The following is a 19,510-nucleotide window of genomic DNA, read 5'->3' on the forward strand; positions in this document are numbered from 1 at the left end:
TCCTTTTTTAATCAGAATAGTTTTTGGTGGACTCGCAATTACACCAGTGGGATTTGTTTGAATATTAGCGCCTTCATCTGAGGGGAAAGTTCTATGTATAGAATAATGCAACTGACCGAAACAATGCCTTGTTTGCTTTTTGCATCCACTATATTCCGAAAGCTAAATATTATCTTTTATTGGGATTATGGTTAGGGGTGGATTCAAATTTACGTTCGGTACTAATGAGTTAAACACAAATTAAAACAACTTTTAACTTATCAAACTCAGCTCGAGAGAATGAAGGTAACAGAGCTTGTCATATTGATGGTTTTTTTTTTTTCTCTTTTGAATGATTTTTCTCCTTTAGCATCACTTTTCTACCTTTTCAATATAATTGTTTATTAGCATGAGTGAATCGAGCTACATGTTCTGAATTCAAATTGGATTGTGTGTTGTGTTATGTTTTCGTAAACTTAATTTATTGTATTGATTATTTTATTATATAAAGATTTAAAAAAATAATTTTTAATTAGTATATTATCATTTTAAAAAATATAAATTATTATAACAATGAATACGAAGGTGCTGTGCTATTCATTACGTTAGTGTAGATGAAAATACAAAATAGTCACACAATAATGTTACTGTATAATTGCACTTCTGTAGAAACATATATGTATGTGAACAGGTAACAGGTAATAAAATATTGAAAATAAGTTCACATTCACAATAACTCTTAACTGTTCAACATCTTCTTCTTCAATCTTCACCTCTAATTTCTTTCTCTCTCTAGATTCTTCTTCCTCTATTTCATTGTTAGCTTGTTTCTCACTCCAGAACACATCAAAGCCATTCTGTTATCAACGAAAGTTATCAATGTTTGCGACAGTGTAGTTATCGACACTTTGACAGGAAGAGTCGAATGTTTTAGTTGGCTGGATGCAAGATTTTTCGTCGGCAGTTCACAAGTCATAGTTGAATCGCATGCAAGAATCTTGTGTCGGGTGGATGCGCTTAGTTTGAGCTGAATTTGCTGAATGAGTTTAGTATTAGGGTTGTTGTGCTTCGAGACTGCGCTGCAGAAATTTTCTAAAAAATTTGCACTTTTCTTTCTGTTTTTACTAAACCGGACCTTAATGAACCGGCTGAAATCTTGAACCGCAGTCAAGCCGCTGGTTCAGCCGATCGGATTGGGTTTTTGAAACCTTGGTCTTGACCGTAAACACTGGCCGCGACACGGTAACTTACTTTATGTCCAAGAATTTCCTTAAAGTCTGGCTCAACTTCTCCACGGACTTTTTTGGTTGATTTATATGCAAACAAAATGGACTTGACATTTGTTTCCTTATAATTTTCTCCAAGATAAAAACCTGTAGAGAATCATACCCAATATAAAATTCAAGTATTTTACCTGACTTTGACTTTTGGAATCATAACATATCACTATAGGTTGACTGTGCGTCAACTTTGATGAAATTCATATATAAATCTCACATTAAATATGGATTTAAAATTTATACCAAAGATTTGAAACTTAGGAGGAGAATTGTGTCTCAAAAACTAATTTGTTAAAGTGAAAACACTTTTTTTTTTTTTTTTTTGTTTTGACATGGTTGTTGCAAAGATTTGGTGCTTCCCCTTTGTTGATCACTTTTCTAGGCATAAACTCATAAGCTCATTGGTCACTCTTTTCCAGTGTGAAATCAAGAAAATAGGTTCAACCAAACAATTTCTCTTGCTCTCAGCGTGAATAGATTACAGCTTTCTTCCGTCAATCACTCAAAGTAACTGCTTGGCTGGCCAAATTCATGGAAATTCTATCAAATAAAACAAATAGTCAGTCATACGGTATATACAAACAACCGGCGTAATTTTCCTGCTTTCTCTAAAACTGGGTTAATAATGTCTGTCAAAGTTAATATAATTTAATATTTTCTCAATTCTCTTGTTACTATAAAATATATATATATATATATATTACGATTATCATTTTTTTTTTCATTAAACTCTATTCAGATTTTATAAACGAAATGGTTACCAGATTGTTGTACGGTAGAGAAACATATTCTGTCCTTAGTTGTAAATAATATATTATGGGTTTGATAAAATGGAGCTTTCATTTTCAAAAATTTCAGCTTCTTTCTCTTTTCTCAACTATTGATTAGTTGGATTTGGATGCATCTCCGTTGATTGGTAATGGAAATCCGAAATTCCATGAGGTGGGAATATTTGAATAAATCAAATATAAAATAAAATCAAAATTATTATTTTTTAATACCAATGGGGCTAAACGTGACAACTTTTTCACAAATCACAATCTTCCACTTAATTAACTTGTCTTATTTATAAATCCATGTGCATTGGTTGGTCAGTCTGAACGGTAAATAAATCGGTGATGAATTATATTTAATTATAGTTAAAACTTGTTTTAACATTAAACAAAATTGATCTTAAGTAAAATTAAATGAATTGTAATGGGTTTTCATTGAATTAATTGATCAATCGCTATGTTGATATTACTATAAAATTCGACATAAAATTTTAATTATGTTATTAATCTAATTAGATCAATTAAACTGATTAACTTGTAAACCAACCTCTAATTGGGCCTAAAAACATTGGTCTGAGTATGGGTTTAAATAATTTCTTAAAATGATCCCAAGCAAACATGTGAATATCACCATTTACTAATTATTTGGTTAATAAATACAAATTGCGGACCTTGTGATTACTGTTTTATTTATTTCAATATTAAGATGTAAAGGATACGCAAGATTCTCCATATAAATACGAGACTGGACTCTCCGCCAGCCTCACTATTCCTCAGCATATTAACAAAGCTTCCTTCTTCCTCCATGGACATGGCTGCTCCTACCATTCTTTTTCTTCTCCTTTCACTTTACCTTATCGGGTGCTATTCTGTTGACGGAAAATCAGAAACCTATGTAACTATTCGACTCTCCTCTCTTCTGCCTTCTCCTGTTTGCAACCCTTCCAGCTATGGTATGTAACTTCATTTCAATTCCGAATCTCTTAGATTTTACTTCATATTGGTTTTCATACTCGACCGGACGTTGACCCGGCAAGGGGGCTCGTCTATGTAAAGGTTGGGACTCAGGTTGGAATTGTTGAACCATGAACCAATGGGTTTGAAGTGGTTCGACAGAGTTCCACCTGGTTCAAAGTCTCTAACAAGTTTTAAGCATTTCCAAAACGAATTGGCTCTCGGTTTCAGTGGAATCAGTCAGACCAACCGGTCAGGTTATTAAAACCATGATTCCACCACCTGGTTTGCAGTAAAATTTAGATTAATAATGGGATATGAATTGTTGTTTTCAGCTAGTGGAAGGAAGTCGTCATCTTTGGAAGTAGTTCACAAGCGAGGTCCCTGTTTTATTAACGGAGATCACAATTCAAGCTCTGCATATTCTCACTCAGAGGTCCTCCTCCAGGACCAAGCTCGAGTTGACTCCATTCAATCTAAACTCTCCAAGAACTCCGGCCGTGTTCAGATAGACAAGGCCTCTAAACTTCCGGCGAAGGACGGCAGCGTGGTGGGTTCAAGCAACTACATTGTTACAGTGGGACTTGGGTCACCAAGGAAAAAACTATCTCTAGTATTTGACACAGGAAGCGACCTCACATGGACACAATGCCAACCTTGCATTGGTTCTTGCTATCACCAAAAAGAACCCATCTTTGACCCCAGAGCTTCCCATTCATATGGCAATGTTTCTTGCTCATCGTCCTTGTGCAGTTCACTGTCCTCAGCCACAGGTAAAGTTTAAGAGCGATACTACTCTGAATATAGTTTTGAGTATCTAATTATATCAAATTGATACATAATTTGGTTTTATCCAATCATATAATAACACTTCTGAATCTGAATATCCAATTGTATAAGTAGTTGTATTGAAATTTAATGCATCCTCTGATCATTTGTGTTCGCAGGAAATGCGGGGAGTTGTGAATCATCCACCTGCGTTTATGGCATCCAATACGGGGACTCTTCATCCTCCGTTGGATTCTTTGCTAAAGAAACCCTTACCTTAAGTCATTCAGACGTTTTCCCTGGCTTCCTCTTCGGCTGCGGCGAAAAGAACCAAGGTTTATTCGGTGGCGCCGCCGGCTTGCTCGGTCTTGGCCGTGACCCAGTTTCAATAGTCTCTCAAACTGCAAAAAAATACAAGAAGCTTTTCTCTTATTGCCTTCCATCAACACCAAGCTCAACTGGCCACCTCACTTTTGGCCAAGGCGGTGGCGGCGTCTCAAAATCTGTACAATTCACTCCATTATCTACCATCTCTGAAGGGTCTTCCTTTTACGGCCTTGAAATTACAGGAATCTCTGTCGGCGGCCAAAAACTACCCATTAAACAATCAGTTTTCACCACGGCTGGAGCCATTATCGACTCAGGAACCGTGATCACCCGCCTCCCACCCGACGCATACTCCTCTTTGCGCTCAGCGTTCCGTCAGAAGATGTCGAAATATCCAAAGGCGCCAGCTCTGTCGATTCTTGACACGTGCTACGATTTTAGCAAGTATAAGGAGGTTTACCTGCCTAAAATTGCCTTCTCCTTCGGCGGTGGTGTCGTAGTGAACCTTGACAAGATGGGGATTATGTTTGTGAATTCTGTTTCACAAGTTTGTCTGGCGTTTGCGGGCAATCGTGATGCCAATAGCATCGCCATCTTCGGGAATTCGCAGCAGAAGACCCTGGAGGTGGTGTACGACGCCGCCAAGGGGAGGATTGGGTTTGCTCCCAATGGCTGCTCTTAGTCAATTCTGTCAACAGGAAGACAAGAATATGCCGACCTTTTTATCTCAGTTAAAAGGTTCTCCCATTTCAGTCAAAGTCCAATCCAGTTGTTAGAGTTTGCAATCAAACCTGGTTGCTCGTGAAATTTCACTCCTTATCTAGCTGTTCTACTCTGTTTCTTGCTCATCGTCAACAGTATTTTCATATTTACGACTTTTTTGCTTTATATAATCAGTCTATCCTGTGGATGCCATAATGTGATCGTTCTCTCTTTTTCAACTAGATGTTACAAAATGAGCTAGCTACGCTTGTACAAAACTATATATACCTAAAAATGAAAAGCTATGTAAGTTTGCTAAACAGTTTCTTGTTTAACCAACCGAATATGCTACAAATTTTAACACAAGCTTGACAATATATAACTTTTTGACTTGCACTTGTTTAAGTTAAATCATTCTCAAACTAAGCTGAAAAATTAGTTTAATTTGAATTCAATTTAAGAATTTTTTTTTTTATATTGAGAATTCAATTCGAAAATCAAGAGTCATTCAAACATCTTTTAAGCCCAATCGAGAGTTTGGATTAGTCTTAGATTGAGACTTTGAATTGGGATAAATCATGATCGAACCGGCTCAAACCCATCTATTGGCAGCACAAAATAAAAAATTTTGAACTTGTTGAAACTTAAATCCAGCACCAAATTCTTTGTTATGTTTGATCATTGGTTAACCCCATCAATCCCTTCATTGGGTCTACGTTCAATCCAGGTATGAAAGCCAGGAGTTAAACATATAAAACTGAACGTATTAATGTTAAATTACCTGTCTCAATTATATATGCAGGGAGTGGATATGGCATCCACTATGGAGACACCTTAACTTCGACAGGGTTTTTGGGCAAGGAAACTCTTACCTTATCCTCCTCCGACGTTATCCCCGATTTCTACTTCGGCTGCGGCCTAAACAACCAAGGCCTTTACGGCACAAAAGCCGGTTTACTGAGGCTTGGCCGCCACCCAATCTCCTGCGTCTCTCAAACCGCTGCAAAATACAATAAAACCTTCTCCTACTGCCTCCCTTCCTTAAACAGCTTCACGGGACACCTCACTTTCGGCAATGCCAGCAGTAGCCAATCAAAAGAGAAATTTACTCCTGTGTCAAACGCCACTCGCGGCACGTCTTTTACGGCATTGACATTACAGGCATCAGCGTCGCCGGCAAAAGACTGAATATTTCATCAATGGCTTTCAAAGCAGCAGGTGGGATTATCGACTCTGGAACTGTGATCACACGCTTGCCACAGGCCGCTTACGATGCTTTGCGGTCGGCATTTCGTGAAGGAATGAGAAAATATCCACGGACACCCAGTAATTCGATTCTTGATACGTGCTATGATTTTCGTAATTATGCGACTATTGATGTGCCTGCTGTGAGCTTCTTCTTCAATGGTGGCGTTGAGGTGAGCCTTGGCGTGACGGGGACCATGTACGTCATTAATGCGTCGCAGGTGTGCCTTGCCTTCGCTGGCTATGAAGATGAGACTCGCCTGACAATTTTCGGGAATGTACAGCAGAAGACGCTGGAGGGTTGTATATGATGGCATGGGAGAGAAGGTTGGTTTTGCTGCCAAGGGTTGCATCTATATTTGTCAATCGTGGGATTTGATCCAAGTTTTGCTGCCAATGGTTTTGCTGCCATGGGAGAGAATTGAATTTGATCTAAGTTTTTTAAACTCAAATATAAACTTGGATTTGAACAAATGAAATTCAAATCGATCGAAACATAATTTAAATTTGATCTAAATTGGATCAAATCCAAATTAAATTACTTTTAAGCAAACTTTGAGTCTTAATTCATTAATGTTTATCGAGCCTTCAAGTTTGTTAAAATACTTGATCTAACAACAATTTTGTAAGTAATATATTATATAATAAAAATACGTTTTAAAATAATATTTAAATAATAATAAAAAAATTTGAATTGTTATCTTTGTCATCTTGACAAAATATAAAAAAACATCATACAGCTTTCAAATTTCTTATATATATTTTAATATGTTATAATTTCTTCAAAATAATATATTAGTTCTTATTGATAAAGTCATCAATAGATATTGATATGTATCGAATTTATAATATATTTATTATATTATATTAAATTTTAATTTTTCAAATACATATTATTTTTTACTCCTATGGAAGACAAGCTTTGAACCGTACAATCAATATAAGCACTTCACACACAATTCCTTAACACTAAATCATGTCAATCGTGGGTGACACGTGAAAAACCGTGTGCTTCACGGGGGAGGCCTTAAGAGTCAAGCACTTCACTCTGGTAAACGTTGAGTCTATCAAAAGTGGCCGGGCAACTTCAGCACTTGGCATTCTGATTGAATTATTGATTAGTAGATTGAAAAAATTATTGGATTGGTGGTGGAGAAATATGTGTATTGGCCAGCTGAATGCAAATGGGGTTTGTTAGATAGAAGCCATTTACATTAACAATATTAATTATGCATCCACTAGTTTAAGAGAATGGGGTCCACCATTAAACAAGATTCCAATCTATTTAAGCTGTCATTTTAGACCCATCAATGATTTTCTTTACAAACATGAAGGGATTTATTCAAGCTAAACTAGTTTATTATATTCAAATTCATATTTGGATTGAATGAGTTAAATTCGAATTGAAATTATATATCAATTTAAGTTCGATTCGTTTATTTTTTTGGTGATATTATTTATCCTTCAATGATACTATTCACATTACATACCACCAATAATCTTTTGACCAACATGAACGAGTTCAACCTAACATTGCCACCCTTGCTCTAGCTAGCTCTCAATTGAAAATGGAGGAGACAAGGAGGTAACATGTAACAAGCAAGTGTTTGCATGTCCCTTATATGAGGCACTACTCAGTTAGGACCACTCATTAGGTGGTCAATGTAGAAGGGGCTCTCACAAAATGGGTTACTAGCTAGCAACCAAAACAATGCTTTAGGCAGACAAATTTGGTGGGGAAGGAACATAACTACGCTGTGATGCAAGAGTGGTGGCAAAATCAAGTGGAGAAGGGTAAGATTTGGGGGAAAACGGAAGGATGATAATGGCCAAATTAAAAAGGAAGATGAAAGGAAAAAAGATAAATATAAAACTATTAAGGTGAAAATGTAATTTGTTCATACTAATAGGGTGGGGATGTGATTTGACCTGAAATAAAAATTAAAACATATAACTTATATGAGTCATTTATCAAATTGTTAATTTCAGTTCCTGAAAAGAGAAAAAAACACACCCCTTATACGAGAAAAGAACACCAAAACATATAATAAAATAAAATTATATATGTATTCAATTTTAAATATTCAATTGAGTACATAAATGATACTTTATTATATAATTAAGTAACTTTGAATTAAAAATAAAATAACATCGTCTAAGTATTTAAATGAATATTTAAAATTTGATACATATCACTTTATTCATAATTTATAGGAAGAAAAGAGCACCAAAACGTATATTAATGAGCAATGGAATTAAATTATATAATAGTCAAAAGTAAGTTGATTTTTAATCAAATGGAGAATGAAAATAAGAAATGAGAAAAGCATCAAGCACTACAGGAATATTAGGTCCAGGGCAATTGGGAAACTAGTGGTGGAATTATTTTATATAATTTTGTGGAAAATCTATCGGAATCTCCAGCTCCAAAAGCTTATAAAGCTACCTATCTAACCAGCTTAAGAGTGAGCTTATTGTAAATTGTGAAAGATTAGTGTATTAAGCTAGCTAGGTACATGGCCAGTACTGTTTCTTTTGTTCTTCTTCTTCTTCTTCTTTCATCATGCCTTGTTTGCTGCCTGAAGAATGGCTATGCTTTTGAAGAAAAAGATGGACATCATCATAATCATTCATACGCCATACAACCCACCTCTCTTTTGCAGTCACCTGTTTGCGATCCTTCCACCAAAGGTAAGCTTTCACTCTGAGTTCTCTATCTGCAATCTGCTACATTAAGTTATCTCCTTTCATAAATGTTGCTTAAAATTTGTTAGGAAACGAATAAAACGAAAAGAAATTGAAAGTCAAATTACATGTTTATGTCCATGGTTGTATTATGTTTTTTTATTAACTTTAGTATTATAAAAGTACAAAAGATATTTTACTCATAAATCCAGCTTCACACACCTACAGTAGCCATGCTCACAGTTAATCTGTGTTACATGTTTCAGCCAATGAAAGGACGTCGTCTCTGAAAGTAGTACACAGGCACGGCCCATGTTTTGATCACAATGGAGATGAAGCAAATTACTCTCCATCTCACGCTGAGATTCTCCAACACGACCAAGCCCGAGTTAACTCAATTCATTCAAAAGTCTCTTTCAGGAAGTCACGCCAAGTTGACAGAAAGAAAGCAAGCGATGGCACCACAATCCCAGCAAAGGATGGTTCCTCAATGGGAACTGGCAATTACATTGTCACCATTGGCCTCGGCACTCCAAAGAAATTTCTGTCGCTGATTTTTGACACGGGTAGCGACCTTACTTGGACCCAATGCAAGCCTTGCGTCAAACATTGTTATTCTCAGGACGACCCAATATACGACTCTACTGCCTCCAAAACATATACCAATGTTTCTTGCTCATCAGCTATGTGCGGTGAGCTCGTGTCTGCCACAGGTAATTATTTACCTCTCTTAAATGTTCAATAATTCATACAATAGGTATTGAATTATTACTTTTTTTTTATTAAAAGTATCACCATAACTATTTGATATAATTTAAATCAAATAATAGCTAAGTATTTCAATAAAAAATTAAAAATTTAACATTTTCAATAGAACTTTAGAAGTTAGGTTATTTTAATAAATAAAAAAATTTCATTTCTTTAATTTTTTTAAAAAAAAAAGTGATAGGTTGGTATATGCTGCTACCACTACCACTTAAGGACTCCTTCAGATTTTATTTCTCATCATTATGTTGCTATATGCAGGCAATTCTCTCGATTGTGCATCTTCAACATGTGTCTATGGAATCGGATACGGAGACAGTTCATTCTCCGTTGGATTTTTCAGCACGGATACACTTACCATAACCTCTACAGATGTTTTCAAGAACTTCTACTTCGGTTGCGGCCAAAACAACCGTGGCCTATTCGGCAGGACAGCCGGTTTGCTTGGTCTTGGCCGGAACCCAATCTCTTTAGTCTCCCAAACTGCCACAAAATACAAAAAATTATTCTCTTACTGCCTGCCTTCGTCAGCCAGCTCAACAGGCCACCTCACTTTCGGAAATTCCGATGCCAGCCTCTCGAAAGCAGTAAAATTCACCCCACTCTCCGCTCTCACTGAGGGCACATCTTTTTACGGCCTCGACATGGTTGGACTCAGCGTTGGTGGTAAAAATCTATCCATTCCCGAGTCAATTTTTTCAAACGGTGCAATCATCGACTCAGGCACCGTCATAACTCGCCTTCCACCGGCCGCCTACTCCTCCTTGCGCTCAACGTTCCGTAAATTGATGGCTGCTTATCCAAGAGCTCCCGCTCTATCGTTGCTCGACACGTGCTACGATTTCACTGATTATAGTTCTGTCGATGTGCCCACGATTAGCTTCTTTTTCAAAGGTGATGTTGAGGTGAGCATTGACGTGACAGGAATTCTGTATGTGAACAGTCTGTCGCAGGTGTGTTTGGCAGTGGCCGGCAATAGTGATGCACGCGAGGTAGCCATATTTGCGAACACTCAGCAGAAGACTATCGAAGTGGTGTATGATAGCGCTAGAGGAAGAGTTGGGTTTGCTCCAATGGGCTGCAGCTAGAAATTCAGAGTTATAAAAGCAATAAGTGCAGTGCTACCTGCACTAAAAAGTATCTAATGGCGCATGTGAATAATAATATGTTATTTTATAATGGAATGTTATTATATTTTTAATTTAAAATTATTAAATTATATAATAATATATTATTTAAATATTTAATTATCTATATAAATATAACTATATTTATATTAACTAATAAATAATGTTACAGACATCAATCAATTTTTTTTTTTAAATTAAAATAACTAAAATTTATTGCTCTGAACAAAACTTTTAAATTTTGTTATTAAATGTAACGAGCTAAATAATTTTAATTATATTTATTTAATAATTTTTAATAAAAAATAATAAAAATTTGATCTTTTTATAACCTAAGAATTATAAGGTTCGAACATTCCTGCATTTTGCTCAGAGATACAGCATGCTCTGCAATGAGACTAAAGTTTCTTTTTTGAGCTTCCTAAACCCTGAACCAATCGATGCAGTCAAGTTACAAGAAATCAGAATTAATTGTTTGGTTATTTCAAATCAAAACGACCAAGGAATTGCTAATGCCTACGCCAAATGTTATCAAAATTATTGTTCCTGTATGAGATCATTTTCAATCCACTTTTTGTCTCGACCTGTAAACTGATATGATATTTATTCATGAGTCGTGGATCATCCCTGGAGGTATCATATCATATCATATCTACGAGTTGGACAGGACTCATGTGCAGAAGTTTGGCTTGAACAGGCAAAACCTCCTAACCATTCATGCCTCTCAACACAAAAGGAAGGTTCGATTCCAAAACCTAAATCTAAATCGAAAGGCGAAATGAATCAATTTTCCCATAATTACACCTCAAACTTTTATTCTGCCTGCATCTTACCAGGAAGGAATTTTAAGTGCACTCTTAGCGTTACTATCATCGGAATCATAATCCCACCGCCGGATTTCAGTCCCCACCTCCACACCACTGCCACCCTCCCAAAACATCAAATTCCCCAACAACAAAATAAGAGACACTCAGATTTTCATTCATGATAGACCTGATCCAATTCTCAAGACTCATTCTTATTTTAATTTAACCAAAACAAAATATTTATATTAATAGATCCGACTGAGAAGAAAAAAAAAAAATTATCTTGTAACTGTTGAAGAGATTCACTGTATTATAAATTTCTTCTCGAGGTTTGGACTCCTCGGAGTATAAAGTTCATTCATATTCCTATACTTTAGATAGTGTTAAACATTAAAAAAAAAAATCTCATATATAATAAAAATATATAAAATAAATAATATATAAATATAATAAATTAAACTTTAATACAAATTAATTAATTTTATGTAATATAAATTTTAATTTTTATATTTATATGTCTGATATATTTCGATAGATAATAATTTTATCTAGTCTTCGAATTGATTCGGGTAAATGTTTGGCAAGTAAGAATTTACCTTAATACATAATGTTTCCTTACGACACTTGGTTACCATTTTATTATCTACAACCATGGAGCCCCATGAGAGAGGGAACCCGAATCACATTAGCATCCGAAAAATACACATGAAATAGAAAATTTTCCCAATATATTTTCTTAAATGTCAACATTTTTTATCCTCGTTTTCACCGCCGCCGTCTTCACCGGATTTCTGATGGTGATTAACCTTGGCTGGACCCAACCCACGCGCATTTGTCACAACATGTGGCGAGTCAACTACAAATGCCGAAGACATTTCCATCTGGCAAACCCTAACTGCACCAACTAACCTCTCCGGCAATTCATCCTCTGCTTGCGCCTCCACCAGAAACCCCATGTCTATCGTGACGCACGTCACGTATCCCAAAGCCAAGTGCAAAATCGCACTGGCGATCGTCGAGCTAGTGATATCCACGTCAATCTCCAAATAGTTATGTCCTCTATGGTAATTACACGTCAGAGCTTTGCCTAGCAAACACGCACCGTAATTTCCCACCGCTTTTTTCACGATCCACGGCCCTTTCACGATTCTGTTCACGATCTTAAACCGCTGGTTCCTAAACGCGTCGTCTCCGTTGATAAACCGGTGAAGTAACGAACCGGAGGGGATAGGATCTTCCGTGGCGAAATAAAATACAGCGCTGTGTTGGTCCTTGCCCGGAACTTGAAGATTGACAGCGAAGATGAAACTCTTCAATGACTTACCCAGAGATTGCGCTTTTCCGAGAGCGTGAGCTACACGGTTGTCGGAGCGGGCAAGTACGTTATCGAGTTTGGTGCTGGACCTGAGCCAGTCCATGCCGACCGGAGAGAGAAGATAATCACCGCCGGGTGATTTTTGTCGTTTTGTAAAGTAGTTTTTCCAGCGCAGGGAGAAGACTTCCCCGGGCGGTGAAGCCCAGCCATTGACTCCGGTGTGGAGGTCGACAAGGCGAAGGGAACCGCCGGCAATTGTCTCGGTGACCCAATCGGGAGTTGGGTTTGAGGAAGATTTGGTGGCGTGTTGTTGGGTGCATGATATCCGATGCTTTTGCTTTGAAGGGCACATGGTGATTCTTTTTGTGACAGAAACTCCTCTATTCTTTCTCAGTAAATCCTACTCTTTTTCTTCTTTCTTTTCCGCTTTCTCCGTTTCAGAGTGTTGGACTTCAGAGAGACTGTATTAATGAATAGGATGGATGCGAATACTTGTTTACCTCCTGAATTTTGATGAAGTATCCATTTGCATTAAAGTAAATTGTTTTGTTTCATATAAATTAATAGTTTGTCTTTTTGTTGCCACCCCTTTGTGTAGGTATGCCTATGTGCAAACCAAATCATCCTTCCCTCATCATGTTGCATTGAAATGTTGTTTACTATCAATGCCGCCCTCATCCATACTGCTACAGAAACTTTATGTAGGCTAAATCTTGTCAATTCAGTCTACTCTAAGTTGTCGAACTCTTGTTATTATGTGAAATTGCTAATCGTGACTCTCATATTTAGCGACTTCTCCACCATTTTCTACTCAATCTTATAGTCATTATACATCTGTCTCAACCTAATTTTTGTCAACTCATCTTTGTCCATGTATCCAATACCGTCAATAAATTGTGCACACCCCAATACACTCAATCACACATGGATGTGCCGCCTCTAACCTATATCATGTTGCCCAACCCTTAAAATGAGCCCCCATCAACCGGAAGTTTGTCATTATTAGATTTGTGAGCAATCAAACCAAAGTTACCAAAGTTGCTACTATTGCCCGTCTGTCATCGTCGTTGTAGGAATTGCTTGAATTGTTGTCTGGATGATTAAGGTTTGCTTTACTTAATTTTTTTTTTTTCAAAATTTATGTTGTAATAGTTTTGATTGCTTTTCCAACCATCCCCCTTTGTCGTTGTCAACGCAACCCTCACAATGTTGTTGTTATTCCTGACAACTTGTCCATTGTTGAAGCATCAGCCACCGCCCGTGCAAAATAAATTTTTGTCATTTTACGTTATGATTCTTATTATAAAAAATAAATGATAATTTGATGAAATTTTCAAACTTAAAGGTGTAAATTCAGCATTTTATCAAAGTTCAAGTGGAAAATAAGCATTGAGAAGAAGATTACATGATTAAGGTGTTCCGTTTCTATGAAACCACGTTAGAGCCCATCGGCAGCAAACTTTATTTTAATAATTCATCTTATTCTTCCAAAATAAAAATATTTTCTAATATTTAATTTTGTACGGGAATCTATATCTCTCCCCTCAACAGCTAATCATACTTAGACAACTTATTATTAATATTAATAATATACCCTAATTTTCCCTCTCTTTCGGCAAAAAGGCCGATAATCCTATGCAATGCGTGGCAGTCCTTAATAATGCTGTGTTTGTAAATGCAGAGGGCCAGCTCAATAAGCCCTGAATTGTAAAGAATTATAATATTATATTTTTTTTTCCTAATAAAAATATGAACCTTTATTTTTAATTATATTTTCTTTTATCCTGGAGACCGAGAGGAAAAAAGGTTGGCGTTCTATGGAACAAAAGGAGATGGTGTTGGGGCAAACTTGTAAAGTCAGTTCAACAATTTCAATCATTTTTATTATCTCTTCGTATTTTCATCTCGTATTTCCCCATGATAATCTTCTATTAGTATCCTCCATGACTACTATATCCTTATGAGATAGTAATTATATCATGACACGAACAATATATTTCCTTAATTAAGAATTTTACTGGACTTCAAAATTCAACTAATAGAGTCTACCCGCATTCAATTACCTAATTATACTATCACTCTTTAATTTTATCCTGTAAATTCAAGATTTTACATGGACAAAGAGATGACAAATCTTATGCTCTGTTATTATACTGATATTTCACCAAAACAATCAATAACATTACAGTCAAAATAAGCTTTCGAGCCAAAAGGTAAATGACTTTAAAAATACTTCCTTTATCATTATTTCTAGTATAGCTTCTTCGTGGGTTTTTTTCACCACCAACAATTAAGTTCTTTAAAACTATCGAAACAAGTATTATTTTATAGTTATTGTTCGCCCATATGTGTTCAAAATTAGAGATCAAAGACAAAAGCTTGTTCTCATCTTCACCTAAATTATCCCTTGATGACCAAAGAGATGATGGCCTCACTTTAACTCGATTTGCACAAAAAAAACAAAAGAAAAAACTGAAGACAAGAAAGTTTAGGAATCAGGAAATGCCACCAACACAAACCGCGTGATCATAAAAGACAAATTCACAAATTCTTTTAATACTTTGCTTTTTTCTATCACAGGTCATTGGAATCAAAATCAAATTTCCATTATGTCCTTCAAATAATAATATTGATAATCTTTCTACTTTCTACCGTCCAATTTCTTAGAAAAGAAATCATATCCAGATAGTTAGTACCTAATCTGCCATCCTTTAATAATAGATAGTACCTAAGATAAGCATTTTAAATAATAATAATTTTCTATTACCACGATATCATTTTTTAAAAAACCATAAATGCTTCCAAAGTTCTAAACCTTCTCAACTAAGTCTCTGCCACATATCACTTCATCAAAAGAGTGTATGGGTAAAATTATTTATACGTATGATATTATACAATACGTCTATTCTATTATATTAATTTTTGATATATCCTAAGAAATATATTATTTTCCAGCCCTATAGTATGGTATTGTACGATGCACGATACTTACTGCACATTAGAAGATACTAATAACCATGAACTTGTTAACTATAACCATCTACACGCAAAAGCAAAGCAAAAAAGGGAAAAAATGTGAACATTTGCTGATATGTCTTCACGCAAACTTCGCTTACGATTTTGGTTACTGGAACTTACAATCCATACATTTCCTGATTTGCACGTCTATTTTTTTCCCACAACAAAAACTGTTACTAAACTAATTCTACCATACATAAACTAATAGGTTCTGACATAACATAATAGCTATTCTATATGCTATCAAATAATTAAAGCCTAACTTACCTATATTTGAAAAACCAACCACCATCCAAAGTGTGTAAGTACTCTATGCCCACAGAAGGTATGATGAGAGGCCAAGTGCCTCAAATTCAGTTGATCTTTAGTCAGCCCCCACCTGCCCTACCAGGTGAGGATTTGAAGTAATCTTCTTGTTGTAGTTGAGAACTAAGGACTGGTAAAATTTTGTCTAGGGGTTGATTTGTTCCGAGCCAAACCACAAGTTAGCTCAAGTTCGGATCAAATTCATAATGTTTAGTTCGAGCTTGAATTTAAGCTCATTCAAGCTACTACACAATATAACTAGAAAACCACCAACTGAATGAATAGTATTATTGAAAGGGTGAGCAGTATCACCAGATGAACAAATGAACTAATCTCAATCCAAGTGTCACACTAAAGCTCTAGCTCTAGCTCAACTATTTCGAGTTAAACAATAGATCAAATCAAGCTAAGCCAGCTCAAATTCACCCGTAATTTTGTCTAATTTTTGAACAATGGGAAATATTAACTAAACTTAATACATGAGGATGCTTTTCCTTCCCTTTATGTTTTCTTTTTCTTCACTAGATAACCCTCAAAAGGTTACCCAGGAGCTTTAGCTCATTAACTAGATTTTTGTCCTACTGTTTTGGCCACTGTTTTGCCCATAAAAAATTATCAAATACCAACAAGTAAATCGTCTTAAAACTAGCCAAGTCCTATAATTCTAGCATGGTGCAGACATCCTCAGTTGTGCACCTCTCTAACAATAAAAATTCATCCTAACTAAATGTCATCTCTACTTCACAAGGAGTTTCTCATCATGTTTACTATGCAAAGCATGTCAACAGATCAAAAACAATTTCAGTGCAAAAGTAAATAAAGAGTTACGATATATCTCTGATAATTACTTTAAACTTCAAAATCAAGTATACCAGCTAAATTCATATGATCTCCGGACCTAGTACCATTTTATTATGTGACTGCTATAGGGACCTATGAAAAGCTATACATGCGCACAAGTGCATGCATGTCTTGGGTAAACAAGAGAATGAACACCAATCCCAATGACAACACATTTGAAACTGTGTTTATGTAAAACAGCCATGATAATTAAGCAGCTGAAGTGAGTATATATGAAGACAAAGCAAGATCCTTCAGAGAAATAATGTACAGACAGGAAGTTGCTCCTCTGATACAAAGAAAACTTAAATCAAAAGAAGAGAATTACAGCCTGTTACAATGTTGTAAAAACCCTCTCTACACTATTCTTTGTACCAATTCCAAGATTGTCAATGAGGGATGAGGGAGGAGGGAGGAGGGCGGGCACATATCCAAACTTTACAACATATCAATGTTCACAGAATACATAACTTAATTGAGACTAGAAATCCAGTTTCCGGTATTCTTTATAAATATTAAACTTGATTTGATTAAATATGCAGTAATTATAAATCTGTCCTTGATGAGACTAAACGGAGAAGAGAGACACAGTCCCATCCATGGTTAAAAGAACATGAGGGGAAAAATCAATGAAACTAAGAAACAATTATGTATCACAATTAAAATTTATCAGCTTATGATTCGAGGTTTCATTTCATTGGCAAAGCAGCTTCTTCAAGCTTTAGACAAATCATTTCATAACAGTTTATCAAGAGTTAATGAGGGAACTTTCTTCATTGAACATTTCTAATAAGTATTCCAGCAAATTCATGAATAAATATAACTTTACTGAGACTAGTATTCCAGTTTTTGTTAGTCTTTATAGATAATGGACTTAGTTTGATTAAATAAGCAGTAATTATAAATTGGAAGTTGACAAAAATAAAAAAGAAGTGACCATCTAAAAATCCACAGAATGCATCACTTGATTGAGACTAGTTTTCCAGCTTTCTTACTATTTATAGACAGTGAACTCAGTTTGACTAAATAAGCAGATAAATCCATCGTTGATAGGAATTCAGTTGAAGTGAAACACAGCTTCACCCATTGTTATAAAAAATAAATAAATAAAAAATTCAATTCAGTTCAATTAAATAATTCTGTATTTAAAAAACTGGCTTCTGCAAGCTTGAAACAAAATCATTTCATAGATTTATCCAAAGATACATACACTGTAGACATTCCTCTTGATTTATTCAAACAAGCAAAACCACATACTTATTCAAAGTAATACAGATGAACAGTTTATCATGCATCAACACTTTAACGTACAATCATGTCCATGTGAAGTCTTGAGAAATTCAAAACTTCACATTTCAATTTTTTTATCCCAGTAAATAATGTTCACAAGGATTAAGTTATCATGAAAAAGAAAATAAGAGCCATTGAAGTACTACCTCTACTAAACATTAAGAAAAATATCTCATATCCGATCAAGCCACAGAAGAGCTTGATCAGGAGGTAAAAGTAACAGAAAATGGTACCAACACAGCAGTCCTCTTATGCCAACCATAAGACTTAATAGATCCGAATTCGATCCAAGATGTTTGGGCTCAAATCAAACTAGCTGATTTCAAACTGATTCGAACATTATCGGCTCGATTCAAATTCAAAGTAAAATTGTTATCGACCTAAGTTCGACCCGTAGCTCCTCCATCCTGAGCTGGCTCTTTTGGATTAGAAATCGTCTCAAGCTAGGCCTTGTTCAGGCTTTGCCAAGATTGAATCCAGCACTAGCACTCAAAGGTATAAAAAATATCCTTGAAACTAAAATAAATTCAATTGTTTAAGAAGTAATGTTAAAAGGCATGATAGCAGTAGAAGATAACGGCGTGTATTCAAATGATTATTTCAGTTACTTAATTTTGCTACAAATCAACACGATAACTTAACAAAATGGCAATCCGCACTCAAAGATCAACCAAATTTCGGATAGATCGCCATAAAATTAGTTTAAACCTAGCTCACTATCCACATCCAAGCTTACAAGTGAACCAAACACGAGCATAGATAGCTTGAATATAGTATGGAAACAATTAAAAAAACGCAATTATTAAATGATAAGCAAACCTTTGTCTATATTGAAGTGTAGGTTTAGTGCGCCTTTCGTCGCTGAGGCTGTCTATCAGTTGCTAATCTGTAAATCCAGTAAGCCTAAATCATGTAAATACAAAAAAGAAAAAAAAATCAATTATCTATTTCGAAGAAATCTACACAAGTTAATCGCTGGTTAAAGTGAAGTGATTATCGAGACTACCAAAGCGAAGACATGAACGACAATTAACAGAACCACCAGGTACGGTACCAAGTCGAGGAACCATGGCCGCAAAATCTGTTGCTCATTCGCCATTTGTAGAGTGAAGATAGCTTGAAATTTAAATTTTAGAGCGAGAACAAATGGCAAGCAGAAAAATGCGCATTCCGCCCTGCCAAAAAAGGCCAGACTTCTTCTGAAATTCACTCCCTTAGGAACGCTGAAGCCGCTACCGACTTGAGATGGGCGGATAGGTTCTCTATTGGGTCGGGTCTATATATTTTTTAATAACTCAAAATTCTTCTATCGAAAGTAAATCAAGATACA

At 35.7% G+C, this 19,510-nt stretch overlaps 4 protein-coding genes and 1 pseudogene across 9 annotated transcripts; 3 read left to right on the plus strand and 2 right to left on the minus strand.

Annotated features, from left to right (window-relative positions):
• Nucleotides 1-2,752: 2,752 nt before the first annotated feature.
• Nucleotides 2,753-5,103, plus strand: LOC123200176 (aspartyl protease family protein At5g10770-like). Its single transcript, XM_044615318.1, has 3 exons — nucleotides 2,753-2,985; nucleotides 3,322-3,759; nucleotides 3,934-5,103. The coding sequence occupies exons 1-3, from the start codon at nucleotides 2,838-2,840 to the stop codon at nucleotides 4,761-4,763; spliced, it is 1,416 nt and encodes a 471-aa protein (XP_044471253.1). The 5' UTR covers nucleotides 2,753-2,837; the 3' UTR covers nucleotides 4,764-5,103.
• LOC123200836 lies at nucleotides 4,792-6,505 on the plus strand (annotated as a pseudogene).
• Nucleotides 6,506-8,433: 1,928 nt separating this feature from the next.
• Nucleotides 8,434-10,654, plus strand: LOC123201021 (aspartyl protease family protein At5g10770-like). The gene is made up of 3 exons (XM_044616466.1): nucleotides 8,434-8,719; nucleotides 8,980-9,426; nucleotides 9,740-10,654. The coding sequence occupies exons 1-3, from the start codon at nucleotides 8,545-8,547 to the stop codon at nucleotides 10,564-10,566; spliced, it is 1,449 nt and encodes a 482-aa protein (XP_044472401.1). The 5' UTR covers nucleotides 8,434-8,544; the 3' UTR covers nucleotides 10,567-10,654.
• Nucleotides 10,655-12,021: 1,367 nt separating this feature from the next.
• Nucleotides 12,022-14,010, minus strand: LOC123200730 (protein ENHANCED DISEASE RESISTANCE 2-like). The gene has a single exon (XM_044616080.1). It carries the CDS (start codon nucleotides 13,076-13,078, stop codon nucleotides 12,155-12,157), a length of 924 nt encoding a protein of 307 aa, XP_044472015.1. The 5' UTR covers nucleotides 13,079-14,010; the 3' UTR covers nucleotides 12,022-12,154.
• Nucleotides 14,011-14,852: 842 nt separating this feature from the next.
• LOC123200731 lies at nucleotides 14,853-19,496 on the minus strand. Of its 6 annotated transcripts, none has more exons than XM_044616086.1 (3): nucleotides 19,187-19,496; nucleotides 19,000-19,083; nucleotides 14,853-17,179 (listed from the first exon to the last, which is right to left on the minus strand). In XM_044616086.1, the coding sequence occupies exons 1-2, from the start codon at nucleotides 19,277-19,279 to the stop codon at nucleotides 19,024-19,026; spliced, it is 153 nt and encodes a 50-aa protein (XP_044472021.1). In that variant the 5' UTR covers nucleotides 19,280-19,496; the 3' UTR covers nucleotides 14,853-17,179; nucleotides 19,000-19,023. The 6 variants fall into 6 exon arrangements, with proteins under 6 accessions (XP_044472021.1, XP_044472020.1, XP_044472019.1 ...); XM_044616085.1 differs by lacking the exon at nucleotides 14,853-17,179 and adding an exon at nucleotides 18,100-18,587; XM_044616084.1 differs by lacking the exon at nucleotides 14,853-17,179 and adding an exon at nucleotides 18,100-18,668.
• Nucleotides 19,497-19,510: the final 14 nt, after the last annotated feature.

Source organism: Mangifera indica, chromosome 17, assembly GCF_011075055.1.
Source record: "Mangifera indica cultivar Alphonso chromosome 17, CATAS_Mindica_2.1, whole genome shotgun sequence".
Taxonomy (NCBI): Eukaryota; Viridiplantae; Streptophyta; class Magnoliopsida; order Sapindales; family Anacardiaceae; genus Mangifera; species Mangifera indica.